This window comes from Rhineura floridana, chromosome 20, assembly GCF_030035675.1.
Source record: "Rhineura floridana isolate rRhiFlo1 chromosome 20, rRhiFlo1.hap2, whole genome shotgun sequence".
Taxonomy (NCBI): Eukaryota; Metazoa; Chordata; class Lepidosauria; order Squamata; family Rhineuridae; genus Rhineura; species Rhineura floridana.
The window spans coordinates 1,058,778-1,075,185 of NC_084499.1; the positions used below are offsets into that span (position 1 = coordinate 1,058,778).

General features: G+C 48.6%; 1 protein-coding gene across 4 annotated transcripts in view; it reads left to right on the top strand.

Annotated features, from left to right (window-relative positions):
* LOC133373759 (uncharacterized) overlaps positions 1-15,156 on the top strand; it is a 30,018-nt gene extending 14,862 nt beyond the window's left edge. For 3 of the 4 annotated variants that reach the window (XM_061603915.1, XM_061603917.1, XM_061603916.1), the window contains 5 exons: positions 283-396; positions 3,037-3,090; positions 11,651-11,740; positions 13,071-13,109; positions 15,074-15,156. In XM_061603915.1, the coding sequence (XP_061459899.1) occupies positions 283-396; positions 3,037-3,090; positions 11,651-11,740; positions 13,071-13,109; positions 15,074-15,107 (331 nt within the window). In that variant the 3' untranslated portion in view covers positions 15,108-15,156. The remainder of the gene's footprint in view (positions 1-282; positions 397-3,036; positions 3,091-11,650; positions 11,741-13,070; positions 13,110-15,073) is intronic. The other variant, XM_061603918.1, reaches the window with a different exon arrangement.
* Positions 15,157-16,408: the final 1,252 nt, after the last annotated feature.

Consider the following 16,408-nt stretch of genomic DNA (forward strand, 5'->3'; position numbering starts at 1 on the left):
ACTGTGGTCACTGCTCCCAATCGGTTCAACAACACTTACATCTCGCACCAGGTCCCGGTCCCCACTGAGGATTAAGTCCAGGGTTGCCGTCCCTCTGGTCGGTTCCATGACCAACTGGTCTAGGGAATAGTCATTTAGAATATCTAGAAACTTTGCTTCTTTGTCATGACTGGAACACATATGCAGCCAGAGGAACCAGCCTCAGGCGTAGCCCAGGGAAGCATATTTGAGTCCCTGTTCCCTGCTATTGAGGCCATAATCTGTTGCCTTCTGCAATTTCAGAATCCGTCAGGTACTGCATTACCAGAAACTCAAGTCTCCGCAGGAACAGTACCAGATTCCCAAGTCTCCACAGAAACAGTACCGGATTCCCAAGGGATCGCCGGTGCAACACAAGTCAGTAGGAATAAGATGTGGGCCACCAATCTTGGTACCAAGCACCACATGTAGACCAGGGGCAGGGAGCCCACCTCCCAAACACCTCGCAGGTGGAAGTAGGGTCACACGTGTGTATGCCTTAAACACTGCTGAAGCCTCTCTACTTGCAGTATATATGCCATATTCATTTGCTCTGCCTGCTCCATGTTAGAATCCCGAGAGGAAGATGGTTCCTTCCGTCTAACCTTTATCAAGGAAAACTAAGCAATGGGCATAGGCAGTTCTATGGGGTACTTTTCTGTCCCAAGCCCATTCCATTGTGTCTTGGGGTAGTAACACCTCCCAAATTAAGCCATGTGTTGGAAGAACAGCACATTATTGATCAATTAATTTATATTTATAACCTACCCTTACACCAAATGGTCCCAAGGACTGGTTACAAAAATATAGCAAAATAAGTACAATGTACTATTAAAATATTAAAATTGAAAAATACAAAAACAGCAGCAGAGAGAAGGCTGAGCCAACGGCCTCCTGGAGAAAGAGGTACGCTTTGGCCAAGCATGGAAAACCAGGCACACAGGGATGGTGGCCCAAGGGGCACCAAACAGGGATATTTTACCACCTGGGGGCCACCACAGAGAAGGCCCTCTCCTGTGCCACCACCCCTTGAATGACAAAGGGTGGCAGTGACATTGCCCACCTGGGCAGGGCAACGTGGGAGGAGGAAGAGGAGCTCCTTCAGAGATTTGGGGGCCAAGCCATTTAAGGCTTGATATATGTCAATGCTAATGCCTTAAATTGGGCTTGGCAGTGAACTGGCAACCAGAGTGATTTTTCAGGACTAGCATGATACATGTAGTGCTTTAATCTGCTTTCCTGGATCAGTTTTTGCTTGCAAAACCACCTGGAACATGTTTTTTTTTTTAACAGTCCACTCTGTGGCATCTGATAAAGTGAACTGCAGTCCACAAAAGCTGATGCCATAATAAATGTGTTAGTCTTTAAGGCAGGAGTAGGCAATCTTTTTGGCTCCTTACTTGCCCTCACCCCATGGGCCAATTGTGACAGGTGGGTGGGGCAACACACTTGTCAATCACATAGTGTCATTATGCCATCAATAAATACCTTAAAGACACTGTAAAGACCAAGGTGCCACAAGACTCTGTTGTTTTTGCTGCAAAAGACAGATGTGGCTGTTCTGGGAATTTACCTCAATATATTAATTCCTAAACAGAAACTAAGAAACTGACAACAGGTATTCTTAGGGGCTATTTTTCTAGCCCAAGCCAGATTCCAGTGCATCTCGGGGTGGTAAAATTTCCCCAAATAAAGCCAAGTGTGGTGTGGCAGGAGAAGGGCACTTCTTACCTGCTTCTCTGGGTTGTTTTTTGCTTTAAAAATTGCATTCTTCTTTTATCCCAATGTGTGAATGTTGCCTGTGGTTAAAATTTTAAAAAGCACTCTATTGATAAGATGCAGTTGGGGTTTTGCCCCAGATGCTTTTCTTATACAAAAAGAAAACTAAAATCAGTGGTGTGGAGCCTCCAACCCAGAGGCCAAATTAGGCCCAGCAGGCGTCTGTTTCCCCAAGCCATGCCCACCTGCCTTACCCCACACCTCATATAGTTGTGTCAGGTCAGGTGTGGAGCAGGTAAGGAAGTGGCTACAAAGGAAGAATCAGGAACCTTAAAGTCTGCTACCCATCGTTCCTGGGCAAGAGGGACTTGCATTTGATGCCTTTTAAAATTTGGTGCCAAATAGCAGCCCAGTGGGATCAGCTGCACTCCAGTTTCTGACTGGCAGCCCCTGAATGCAGCTGATCCCTCCAAAAGCAGTTTGGGGTTCTGTCTTTGCAAACTGGGTCTGCAAAGGGGGAAACGCCTCCCTTTTCAAACCACCTGGGGAAAGGAACCGTTTTCCTTTGTAGACTGGCTTGAATTCAGGTGATTGACAGGGGAGTGGCACAACCCACCTGCCAAAGAGGCTCATGGGGGTGGGAGACATCAGGTTCTGGGCTGCCAGCCAGACCCATTTCCCCCTCCTGCTGTTAAAACAGCATGTGGCTGAAATCTGGGGACCTGCTTCACTCTGGTGCAGGCGATGCTGTCCTAAAAAGACTGTTCCAGGTCTACTTCTGTGTAAATTCTGCAATAAAAACTGCACCTGGGGTGATTTTCCACCCCACTTTGGCTGGTTTGGAAAACTCTAGCCCTCCAGATGTTGCTGGACTCCAATTCCCATCATCCTCGCTGACCGTTGGCCATGATGGCTGCAGGGGGCTGATGGGAGTTGGTCCAACAGCATCTGGAGGGCGGCAGGTGTTCCCCAGCCCTCCACTCTGCACTAGAGATAAGATGCAGCAGGAGGAACTGCCTCATACCAGCTCTGACCGGCAGCAGCCTTTCTACTGGTCAGCTGCTGCCCCATTTTAACTGGAAATGCTGAGTTCGAATTAGTCATTCAAACTAAGAGCTCTTGTGTTGTGTTCTTCTGATTGAGAGCCTCAGAAAGGCCAGTAACACTGAACAAATTACTCCCTTCTGAGGATTGGCTGAACTGGGAGTCCCAAATTTAACATGCACACACCTCTCCCTTACTGCCGCTTGTTTCGCCTCTCTTTGCTGCTGCTCTGAGATCTCTCTCTTGTGTTTCCAGAACCACTCCAGAGAGCGAGTACATTACCGTGAATCCATTGTCGGCTTTTTCTACGTGAGTGTGATGAAGAATAAGACAAAGCTCCTTAACCTTTGTTGAAACACTGAAGATAAGGCTACATGAGTCACTGGCTTGGGACTGTACCCAGGAGAGGACCAGGGAGGCACTCTTCCCCTGGGGCATGGGTTTGCCTACGAATCTGAAGCTGGTTGCCCATTCCCCAGTGGGGAAGTGATGCACACCTCCTTGGCCCCAGCCAGACATGGCTGGATGCTGTCTCACAGAGGATACTCTCCTGCATATGGGGGTGTTTGATTTGTGGTGGCCCAAAGTGTGTTTGGGGATATACACCCCCAGTTCCTTATTCACTTCCACATATTTTAACTATGTTTGGTGTGGGGAGTGTCATATTGGCAGTGTCCTGTGCCCCCAGAAAGCATTGGGCCGAAAGTTTACCCTGGCCTTTGACCCGAGACATGTATTTTTAGGGCCCACCCTATTTAGGGATTTTAGATTGTTTTTAAATTGTTTTTAAAGTCATATTTTAAAATTATTGTAACTTATCCTGAGACCTTTGGTGAAGGGCATGCAATCAAGGATGATGATAATAATGATGGTAATAGTAATGCCACATTGCAGAAGACGCTGTCCTGGATGTATAGATGTAGGATAAGGAGTGCACTTAGTCCTACGTATAGTCAACAACCCACATACATCTCAGTCCCATGCAATCATACAATATCAGCAATATTCAAACAAAATTAGGAATGGAACCCTTGTCCTTGTTCCACTCCTGAAGTACAACCCAAAGTGATGATTCCCTTTGGTGTTGCCCACCAGGCCACGACAACGCAGCTTCTGTGGCAGGAGGGGCTGGGAATCAGCCAACTGGCTGCTCAGACACAGCTGTTACAAACCAGTCCAAATCAAACTTGAGGCTGTGGCCTCTGCCTCTGGCAGTCTCACTGGGACTCTGCTGGATTGGGGTGGTGGTGGTTCAAACCTCCCTTCTCCCGTTCCCACTCTCACCGGCATCCACAATAGTCTTTTTTAAACAATAGTGTGCATTTGCTAGAAACTCTTTGGACTAGAAACTCTTGGCCTTGGTGTTTCCCGTCTGTAAAATGGGCAGATAAATTCTCTTCAAGAGTGTGTTCATACTTAATTCCTTAATAATACGTTGCATATACTTGTGTGTTTCTGCATGAAGGAAGTAGTTGACTGGTGTGCTTCCTGTGTGCTTGTGACGGAGCTGGGAGTCTGAATTGTGCTCATGGGGATGATCTGTACTGGCCTAATTGGTAGGAGTCAGACCGTTGGCCCATCTAGCTCAGTACTGTCCACACTGACTGGCAGTAGCTTCCCAGGGCTTCAGGCAGGGTTGAACCCAGGACCTTCTGCATGCAAAGCAGGTGCTCTGCCCTCTGAGCTTTGGGCCTTCCCCCAAAGTTAGTATCACATACTTGGGGCTGGTGGGGGGGCAGAGCAGTACAGCTTTGCCTGGCTTTTCTTTCTGGGGGTTCTGCCCCTTCACTCCTGGGCACGTGGGCTCACTTTGCGGTTTCAGGTAGACCCCAGCTCTTGACAAGCTGAAGAACACAGCATTAGTTGTTAGCTAACTAGAACTTCCCTTGCAAAAAAGGCAAATGCTATATTAGGCTGCATTAACAGAAGTATAGTTTCCAAATTGCGTGAAGTACTAGTTCCCCTCTATTCAGCACTGGTTAGGCCTCATCTTGAATACTGTGTCCAGTTCTGGTCTCTGCACTTCAAGAAGGATGCAGACAAACTGGAGCAGGTTCAGAGGAGGGCAACAAGGATGATCAGGGGACTGGAAACAAAGCCCTGTGAGGAGACACAGAAAGAACTGGGCATGTGTAGCCTGGAGAAGAGAAGACTGAGGGGAGATAGGCTAGCACTCTTCAAGTACATGAAAGGTTGTCACATAGAGGAGGGCCTGGATCTCTTCTCGATCGTCCCAGAGTGCAGGACATGGGCTAATGGGCTCAAGTTACAGGAAGCCAGATTCTTTCATGGATGCCAGTGAGGTCTCCACGTGGGTTATAGTCCCCAATCAGCTCGAGACAGGAACCTGTCATAATTTTTCTTGGCTCCTCCCCTTCTTACTGAGGTGATGCCAGTTCTGTTCCTGTCTCAGCTCGGGCAACAACCTTTGGCTGTTTTTCTCTCACTTCTGTAGACTATCAGCCTACGGCTCCTCTATTTTCCTTCGTTCTTTTCTATACTTCTTATTATCTTTCTCTTCCTCTTTTCGTACCTATTCTTTCTCTCCTGGCTGAGATATGGAAGCACTGCCGTCTTCTCAGACCGCCAGGACAAAAACCCTTAGAGGAACAGGGCAGCACACAGTGGCTACTGTGCTCGGATCCCTGCAAGGCCATAAGGGGTCAGGGCAGCACTCAGCTCCTGCTGCAGTCAGTTCCCAGCCGCCGTCTGTCCCACAATCCCAGAACAAGAAGGGACACAAAAAATCAGGGCAACACCCAGCTTCTGCTGCGGTCAGTTCCCTGCAGATATTGGGCATGACGGCAACAGCTCCAGCAGATGCGCAACGTCCGGCCAGGGAGCATAGGCAAGAAGCCTCACGTCAGAGCATGAATTTCGCTGCTACATCGTGGCACAGCTCTAATCGGGGCGGAGGCCTACTGTGCGAAGTGAGCCTTTCACCACCGCCTACTGCCTCTTCCAGCTCCCTAATGATTTTTCCCGCTGAAAAGGCGGCGGCGGCCATCTTGAGTGGCACTCAAGAGACGTGTTCGATAGAGCCTGCAGTCCAGCGCCATCTACTGGAGCAGCCGGACGACAGCAGATCGGAGGATGAGGGAACGACGGAAGCCCATGGGCGGTATGGCCCCCCCGTCTCTCCACCCCAGCTCTCTCCTCAGCCTATGCCAGCTCCTTTAATAACCCCTTCAATGACGGTGGCACAGTTGTTTTCGCCTGACGTAATTCGGCAACTTAAGCAGGCACTATTAGAGGAGGTCCCACCATTTACTGTGATACCCCCCAATACTCCACAATGCCCACAGCCTACGGCAGTAGCCGCCCCCCCATCATGTAAGAGACCACGCCAGGTTGCCAGACAGCTTTCCCCTGACCGGACTTTGGTGGCTATGGGTACGGGGTATTATGAGCGGGACCACCAGGATGCCCTATCAGAAATCGGATCTACAGGGTCCATGGATGACGGAGAATGGACCGATGCCTCAGAAACAGAGGCTCAAAACTCGGTCAGACTATTTTTGGAAGTTCATTTTGAACCATTATTAAAAAAGGTGATTGCTTCCCTGGAGCTGACTGCTCCTTCTGAGGAACAACCTACCTCCTCCAGGCTGCCTACTGTTAAGACCGGCCCTAAGGGCATTCCGTGCCCACCTATGGTGTTGGCTAATATTCAACAGGAGTGGGAGCTACCGCTATACCCCAAAAGAGGGACTAACTGGGCTAATAGACTATATACCTTAGAAACCAGTGTCATGGAACAGTTGCGGGCCCCAGACGTGGATGGGCCTATTACTGCGCTCCTGTCACATTCGATCTTGCCACGGGATGGGGATGCTCATCTCAAAGATCCCATACAGCGCAAGTCAGATCTAGCACTTAAGTGGGTACATGAAGCGACGGCTATGTCCATAAGAGCCTCTGTGGCAGCTTCAGTATTCTCTAGGGCATCACTGCTGTGGATTGAGGACCTAGCCCAAAATCAGGAGCTGGAGGTCTCCAAGTTACGAAAGTCCATTTTAAAACTCTCACGCTGCATGGCCTTTGTAGCAGACGCTACTATGGATTCCTCACAATTTGCAGCCAGGGCTATGGCCACGGCAGTGGTAGCCAGGCGCCTAGTATGGCTTTCACATTGGGATGTGGACAATGCATCCAGATTTAATCTAGCCATGGCTAAATATACAGGTGGGAAATTATTTGGGGAAGACAATCTGGCGGAGGTATTGGTGGACAATAAGGATAAAAAGAAAGTTATGCCCTCACAGGGGAAAGAGGAAAGAAAGCCATTCCGACGCTATACTCCCACTTTCCAGACACATTCCTTTCGTGGCTCAAGGCCCTTCTTCAGCAACAGACAGAGGGGTTTTAGAGGCTCCCGTTTTCCCTGGCAAAACCAGAAGCCTCCACAGAGATTCCACCAGAATAGACAGCAGTCCTACCAGACTAGGCAGCAGCGTCAACCACAACAACGTTTCTGACTCTATACCTGTCGGAGGTCGACTCAATTACTTCCTAAACCAATGGCAGACAACAACAAAAGACAAATGGGTCCTGAGCATTATCAAAGACGGGTACAGACTGGAGTTACATCAGTATCCACCCCCACGTTTCGTCTTCTCACACAGACCGACATCACTACAAAAACACGGAACATTCCTAGCAGAAATAGAGCACCTTCTACAAATCTCAGCTATAGAACCCGTCCCCATGGACGAACGGTTCTCAGGAGTGTACTCCCTCTTCTTTTTGGTGGCAAAAAAGGACAGTTCATTCAGGGAGGTGCTCGACCTCAGGTTTGTCAACCAGTTCCTGAAATGCAGGACTTTCCGGATGGAAACTATAGCTTCAATCAGAGAGGCACTCCAACCCCAGGACTATTTGGCATCCATAGACCTCAAGGAGGCCTACCTGCACATTCCAATTCACCCAACGCACAGAAGGTTGCTCAGGTTCACATACGACAAGAAACACTTTCAGTACAAAGCCCTGCCATTCGGACTTGCCACGGCACCCAGGATCTTCACCAAGGTGCTGGCAGCAGCACTCTCAGGCCTACGTCTGAAAGGGGTGCACCTCTCCCCTTATCTGGACGACCTACTTCTCAGGTCTCAGTCGTTTACCCAGGCAAACAAAGACTTAAATCTTACACTCAGTTTCCTACAAAACCACGGTTTTTTAGTGAATGTTCAAAAGAGTCACCTCTACCCCACGCAATCACTTATACACCTGGGCACGGTGATAGACACCTTTGCTCAAACTATAACGCTGGCGCCACAATGAATCCGGGCCATCACAGACCTAGCACGCTCCATACGCGACCAAACGAAATCAGACTTGATGCGCCTGGCAAAACTGCTCGGGATGATGGTGTGATGCGTCCTTCCCTGGCTCTCCCCTGCTCGTGGTTACTGCCTGTCTCTAGGCACCACCAGGGACTCCACCAGTCCGGACCACACTCTCTTATGGTTTACCTATCCGCTCTACCACAGATCTCAACAGATCCCCCTGCTAGGCAACCACCAGTAACGTCCCAATACTAGTATTCCCAGAGACTCTGAATACTGGTATTGTTATTCTCTTCACCGCTGCCACCATTTGTTACAGTTCCCCTTCAGCCTTGGTCATTACCTTACCCTCCCTTCTGGTCTGTGAAACCCCAGCCAAGGATCAGGCCTTTGGTAAACCAAATTAAGCATTTATTACAGATAACAAAGCTAACAAGATTAACAAGATTTCTTCTTAAGGCACATAAGCATATGGTTTTACTCAATACTAATCCGAACTCCACCTCCCTCCTTCTCCACTCTCTCCTGGCAAACAACTCTCTCAAACCCCACCAAGCAACCCACTCTTTCTCTTCTTCCCCCCCAGATTCCACTCTCACTCTTCCTTTTATACATTCAGCCATTTTAAACACTCAGCCAATCATCTCGCATTCTACTGCCCATTCACTCCCCCTCTTTCACTCCACTTACCATGTATCTTCTAAAACAACAACACTTACCATATATACATTAATATAGAAACATCACAGATGGCATCATCTATAGCAGTTACACCATGGGCCAGACTTCATTCATGTCCTCTTCAACATCTTCTGATCAAGTTCCAGAGAGACATCGCCTCGAGGCGACACCGTGTGTGATTGCCTTACCACACAAAGTGCGTCAGTCTCTCACCTGGTGGCATCGGGACTCGAATTTGTCCAGGGGGATCCCGATACAGGACCCGCCTCATGCAATAATTACTTCAGATGCCAGCCTCTGGGGCTGGGGGGCTCATTATATGGATCTCTTTGTACAAGGACGTTGGAGTCCACCAGAGACAGCCAGGCCCATCAACTGGCTGGAACTGAGGGCAGCTCACCTGGCGCTGAAGCATTTCTTTCCCAGTCTTCACTACCCCGATGTATTGATCAAAACAGACAACACCTCGACCAGATCATACATAATGAGACAAGGAGGGACCCGATCCAAGCTCCTCAGCGGAGAAGCAATAGCCATGCTGTCCTGGGCAGAGCAGCGCCTTACATCTGTATCGGCGGAATACCTGCAGGGAGCAATGAACGATCGAGCGGATTGGCTCAGCAGATGTCAGATATTCCCAGGGGAATGGGCACTCAACAGAAGCGTCTTCCTGATGGTTCAACAACACTTCGGAAAATTAGAGGTGGACCTCTTTGCCTCGGACACAAACTATCAGATCCCTCAATATTTTGCAAGATTCCACATGCGTGGGGTGGAACAGATAGACGCACTGACGGTGAGTTGGCCACAGCTCCTACTGTATGCGTTTCCACCAACTCCTCTCCTCGCCAGAGTCCTCAACAAGATCAGGAGGGAAGAGGCGCAGGTGGTCCTAATAGCCCCATACTGGCCGAGAAGACCATGGTTTGCAGACCTAGACCAGCTGTCTGTCAGAACCCCCCTTCCACTTCCAAATCGACACAACCTGTTACATCAGGGACCGGTCCTCCACCCAGACCCAGCCTGGCTTCAGCTAGTCGCCTGGAGGTTGAACGGAGCAGGCTGTTAGCATTAAATATTTCACCTGATGCGACAGCAACTATCCTGGCGTCACGTAGGCCATCTACGCTCAGGATATACCAATCCACTTGGGCAGCTTTCCTGCGTTGGTGTACAGCGCATGACACCAATCCTATGATGGCATCCGCACCACATATCCTGCAGTTCCTCCAGGACGGCCTCCACCAGGGTCTACGTCCTAACATCCTCAAACGTCAGCTATTGGCGCTTGCATCCGTTCTATCTTTAGACGAAGGGGTCTCTCCAGCGTCACATTTGCTGCTCAAGAGATTTCTAAGAGGAGCAACCGTTATCAGCCCTCCAGTAGTGCACAGATTTCCTTCATGGCACCTCCATACAGTGTTGACCGCACTACAGAAATCTCCATTCTAACCCCTGCAGATGGTTTCTTTGCGAATACTCACCTTCAAAGTCACGTTCCTCATAGCAATCACGTCAGCACGCAGGATATCAGAGATTCAGGCTCTATCAGTGCAAAAACACCTCTGCATTTTCCGTAACAATAGAGTTGTACTGAGGATCGACCCTAGCTTCATACCAAAGGTCAGGTCTCAGTTTCACCTGCAACAGGAGATTGTGCTGCCCACGTTCTGCCCAAATCCTAAACACCCCATGGAAAGGGCATGGCACTCCCTCGATGCGAGGAGGGCGTTGAAGGTATACATCAATAGGACAGCTCAATTCCGTAGATCGGAATCTCTGCTGGTATCATTCCATCCTCCGACTCTAGGCCACAAGGTGTCAAAATCAACTATAGCTAGATGGCTAAAGGCATGTATTTCCTTAGCCTACAGATCACTCAGTAAACCCGTGCCACAGGGAGTCACGGCGCATTCCACTAGAGTGGCAGCCACAACAGCGGCCTTTTCAGCTAATGCCCCATTGGAGGAGATCTGCAGGGCAGCAACCTGGGCCTCACCTTCGTCGTTTACCCAACACTACAAAATGGACTTATACGCATCTGCGGAGGCCGCATTCGGTCGTAGGGTTCTCCAGCAGGTTCTTCCTCAATAGACCCACCCTATGGCCGAGCTTTGGTACGTCCCACGTGGAGACCTCACTGGCATCCATGAAAGAAGGTATGGTTGGACTTACCATGAACAGTGTTTCTTCATGGATGCCATGAGGTCTCCACGACCCTCCCTATGAGGGGCTGGGAAATCCATCTGCAATCTGTGTTATCTGCTCTTATTCTGTTGTTATATCTTCTGATTTGTTCTTTCTATGTTACACTGAGGTGAAGTTCCGAGCTGGTCAAGAAAGAGAACTGGCATCACCTCAGTAAGAAGGGGAGGAGCCAAGAAAAAATTATGACAGGTTCCTGTCTCGAGCTGATTGGGGACTATAACCCACGTGGAGACCTCATGGCATCCATGAAGAAACACCGTTCACGGTAAGTCCAACCGTACCTTTCGACTGGACATCAGGAAAAACTTCCTAACTGTTAGAGCCATACGACAATGGAACCAATGACCTAGAGAGGTAGTGGGCTCTCCGACACTGGAGGCATTCAAGAGGCAGCTGGAATGCTTTGATTTGGATTCCTGCATTGAGCAGGGGGTTGGACTCGATGGCCTTATAGGCCCCTTCCAACTCTACTATTCTGTGATTCTATGTCAGAGGCAGTCTACCACTAAATGCCAGTTGTGGGGGGGTGGAGGGGGGAAGTGGGAGGATTGTAGCCTTCCTCCTCGGCTTGTGTGCTTCCCAGAGGTGTCTCATCAGCCACAGTGGCAAACAGGGTGCTGGGCTGAGGGGGCCCCTCTTTGGCTTGGCCCAGCAGCCTCTGGCCTCTTCTCACTGCCTTTCTCTCTGCATTCCAGTCCCCCTTTGGAAAAAAACTATTCAAATGCTGATGCGCCCCCTTTGGAAAAAACCTACGTAAATGCGGGTGAACCACAGCTGGAACCCTTGTAAGTAAGAAAAGCAAGGGGGTGGGGGGTAGGATTGCCCCTCCTCTCTCCCTTGGAGCCCGCCTCTCACATAGGTCTGGATAGGTGAAGAGACTGACAGAAATGAAAAGGGCATCCTAGAGTGGCAATAAAAGTCCCTTCCAGCTCCTTGAGCACAGGAGCATGACTGACTGTGATCCAGTCCCACATGCCTGAGGACCCCATTTCTTAAAACGGATTGAAGGTCACATGGGGCGGGGGGGCAGGGTCCAAGTCAGCTTAGTGTACTGTGCACTGTCTACATGCGTGCATTTTCCATGCCCTGAGCTGCTTCAAGGACTTTTAGCCAGCGAGTAAAGGTGCATGGGGGAGGCTTTAGGAAGGTGCAGGGGTGTGAGACTGCAGCAGCGCCCCTGGCCTCTCTTTACAACCGCCAACCAAGCTGCAAGAGCTGGAGGCAGCTCGCCCTCCTCAGTAGCCCAAGAGGGGGGGAAGAGACAGAGGCAAACATCTGCTGACATACCCAGTCCCACTCTGCAAACAATGCCATGGAGCTCTGGCTTAGAGATCCAGCCCCGCACTTGGCCTCCCCCGGCAGAGATCCCTGCTGCCCACCGTCAACAAGTCCAGTGGGGCTGTGGTGAATTCTAAATGGCAGGGTGCTCTTTATGACCACTCTCGTGGCTATGGGTGCCCTTTCTTTCAAAAATGTATTACTGAAGGATGGTTAGATGAATTGCTGTTAATATTGTAATTTGCTGTATGTATATGTTTTTATATTGTTTTTATATTGTGTACGTCGCCCAGAGTGTCCGTTTAGGCGGACAGATGGGTGACTAATTAAATAAAATTTTATTTTTTATTTATTAAAAATGGACTTTTGACCAGTGCAGGTGGTCTGGCTTCAGTACCAAGCTGACTTTCCTCACTTCCCTCCACCCTCAGGAAGAGTTCTAGTGAACTCAAAAGCTTGCTCACTCTTTTCAAGGGTGCCCTCAAAGGGTGCGTGCTCCCCCCCCCGAATTTTAAATGTTACAGTGGATGGAGTGGGTTGCCAATGACCTGTAGTAACAATTCATAGACCTTGCTCCCCTATAAATATTTATGTGGACATTCTTGACTATTGTATGACATTTTGAATGGTTGTCATAATAACTTGGAGGACTGACAAATAGCACCCCAGGAGATGGCATCATCATCTTTGTTGTGTGATAAGGAGGGGCAATTGGTCCACCACACCATTGAATAAGTTTTTCCCCCACCAAAACAATCAGGCTCCTAGTAGAGATGGATGGGAGTAGAAAAGCCACACGGCTCCAATTTTATGCACCTGTGCTGTTTCCCTTCTCAGAACTGAAGACTCTCCAAACACTGAGATGGCAGCGAAAGGGTGAGTTAGTACGTCCTATGATTCCCGAAAGCAGGTTTGCACCAGATGTCAGATTACGGAGCAGGAAACCCTAGCTTTATTTTTGTTTCTCCCAAAGCTTCTAGCCCTCATTTGTTGTTGTTCGTTATGTGCCTTCAAGTTGATTACAACTTATGGCAACCCTATGAATCAGTGACCTCCAATAGCATCTGTCATGAACCACCCTGTTCAGGGTTGGAGTTAGGGTCTTGTACGTTCAGGTGTGTGGCTTCCTCTATGAAATCAATCCATCTCTTGTTTGGCCTTCCTCTTTTTCTACTCCCTTCTGTTTTCCCCAGCATTATTGTCTTTTCTAGTGAATCATGTCTTCTCATGATGTGTCCAAAGCATGATAACCTCAGTTTCATCATTTTAGCTTCTAGTGATAGTTCTGGTTTAATTTGTTCTAACACCCAATTATTGGTCTTTTTCGCAGTCCATGGTATGCGCAAAGCTCTCCTCCCACACCACATTTCAAATGAGTTGATTTTTCTCTTATCCGCTTTTTCACTGTCCAACTTTCACATCCATACATAGAGATCGGGAATACCATGGTCTGAATGATCCTGACTTTAGTGTTGTGATATCTTTGTATTTGAGGACCTTTTCTCGTTCTCTCATAGCTGCCCTCCCCAGTCCGAGCCTTCTTCTGATTTCTTGACTATTGTCTCCGTTTTGGTTAATGACTGTGCCAAGCTCTTGACAATCCTTGACAAGTTCAATGTCCTCATTGTCAACTTTGAAGTTACATAACTCTTCTGTTGTCATTACTTTAGTCTTCTTGATGTTCAGCTGAAGTCCTGCATAAAAATGTTTGAAAATTACTGGGGCATCAGAAATGAATGAAAGGGGAACCTTAGCAGGCCAGGCCTTCTTTCTCTCCCAGTGTTGGCTGGCCCCCTTGGAATAGGTGGGGTGGCAGTCAGGGAGCCCAACAGTAGGTGGAGGCAGAGCCAATGACAGCCAACCAGTTCTGGGTTTGTTTCCATCCTCCCCCCTGCTGAGTGCGACAAGGGCAATACTGAGACTGAGGAGGGAGAGGGGACGCTGGCACCCCCTAGAATGATGGTAAGCAAGGAGTAGGCCGCTGAGGACTGGCCGGAGACAGACTGAGCTTGCCGGGGCAGTGCTCCACTTGCCCTAATGGGCCAACCTCCACTGTTCTCTCCCCCCCACCCCCACCCCCACCCCATTAGATAAGAGCTCAGCTTATTCAATCACAGCTGATCACATTCCTCTGCAAGTTACAGAACCCTGCAAAACCTGAATGGCTAGATGGGGGCTGTTGTTTCATTGTAATGGTGGTGAAATACATTAAATAATCAATCAGTCCAAATTCCTTCCAAAATCTCAGTTCCTTTGCAGGTGATGGCAAGATAGGTGTTGCTGAACCTGAGCAGACCTAAATCCAGAGTTTCACTGCTACAGCAGAGCAAAGACCCCAGGCCCTGTGGGAGCTGAAAGACGAGTTCCTTGCTTTCACCGGCAATGGCTTTTTCTTTCTTTCTTTCTTTCTTTCTTTCTTTCTTTCTTTCTTTCTTTCTTTCTTTCTTTCTTTCTTTCTTTATTTACTGCCCCATGGCCGAAGCTCTCTGGGCAGTTTACAGCAATGAAAAACAATAAAAACAAATATACAAATTTTAAAACACAAAAAACAATTTAAAAACACAATTTCAAAAAAATTAAAAATTGCTTTGTCAGACCTTGTAAGGCTGCAGCTCCTTTGCCCACAAGAAAAGCAAGAGCTGCTCAGATTTGATTAGAATGGCCAGGGCTGCAGTTGATCCAAATGCTTTTTTTGCATACTTTCTGGAATATGATCCAAACATATGTAACTCTCTTGGCTTCAAGTGGTGGTGAAGAGCTGCAATATCTGTTGGAGGGGGGGATTTCAAAAATCAGCAAGCATTATGTCCAAATGGCATCTGTTTCCACCCCCTTGACAGACACGAGGACCATATTTATGAGGAAGTGGAATAAGCATCACCATCAAGACGGGCAGACTTGCTGCAAGAACGTTGCCGTGAGGACCTTGTGCAAGGACAGAAAGGCTCCAGCCAGCTGGGTGTCACCTGGAAAACCTCTTGGCCTTCCTATTAAAGGCCAACCTATTTTCCCTTTTCATCCCGTGGTTTTGCAAGCTTCTGATGACCCTCCACAGGTTTGCCACAGAATCCCTGCACAATGTAGAGGATTCTAGGGGATGCTCTAGAGTCTGTCCCTGGTCCACATGTGGTGTTTGTTCAGTCTGCTGGGCCCCATGGTTGTCCCATGTGAACTGACAGCCTGCTCTGGACCTGCAATGCATATGAGCAAAGTCTCTCTGTTCATGGCCATCCGCAGGGAAGGGGCAGGAACCCTCAGATCCCTAGCCGCTGCCTTCTTTTTTTAAAAAAAGGCAAATTTCTAGCATTTGTAGAGCCGGACATATGAGGCCAAACGTACAGGTGGTGTTATTCTTTGTTAGTTTTGTGATGCAATGGCTGACGTTTGGGAAAGCAGATTGAGCCATTGAAGTGAAGAGAAGGCCAAAAGGAGAGACCCCCTGGCTTAGAGACTCTTGGCTTGTTCTTGAGTCTTTTTCTGCATGCCTTCCCTGGTGGTACAAGTCAGGTCTCCAGGATTTTCATGTAGCTGTGATTGAGGGGTTGTGGGTCAACAAAACAAAAACAAAAAGGTAGCAGCAAAGACAGGAGCTCATGATCTTTCTAACTCAGATCTTATTTCCTATGAAAAAAATTGTGATTTTCTTCTGAGTTGTAAATTTTTTAAAAATTACTCTGTTAATGCGAATGCAGATAAAGTCTATCTTTATTATACATGCCCCTGTGGTTGAGAGAGTGTGGAATACACCAGCCCTGCACAGTAGCCCAGTGTTGCTACACCCATTTTGCTGACGGAAGACAGGAGGCAGACTGTGGCATCCCTGGTGTGTAGTCCAGCATTGTTAACCTGGCATTTGGTTTTTTTAAAAATCTGGACTGCTGTGGGCTATGAAGCAGCAGCAGTGCAATCAGTTCAGGGCTGGAGGAGGTGAAGGAGCCAGGAAAAGGAGTTCGGGTTTCAGCGGTGAGTGGAATAGATGTTGCCTGGCTGCCAGCCAGAGTTCACCTGTAGACAGACCGCAGGTCTACCCATTGAGAGCCAATGGAGGAGGAGGAGGAGACCCAGCTGGCCTCACCACTGCTCAGCGACCAGATCTGCTGGAAATAGTACTCATGTTCTCTGATGCTAGTTATGTTGGTTTGTCATATTTGTTTAACTTCCCCCTGGAAAAATTC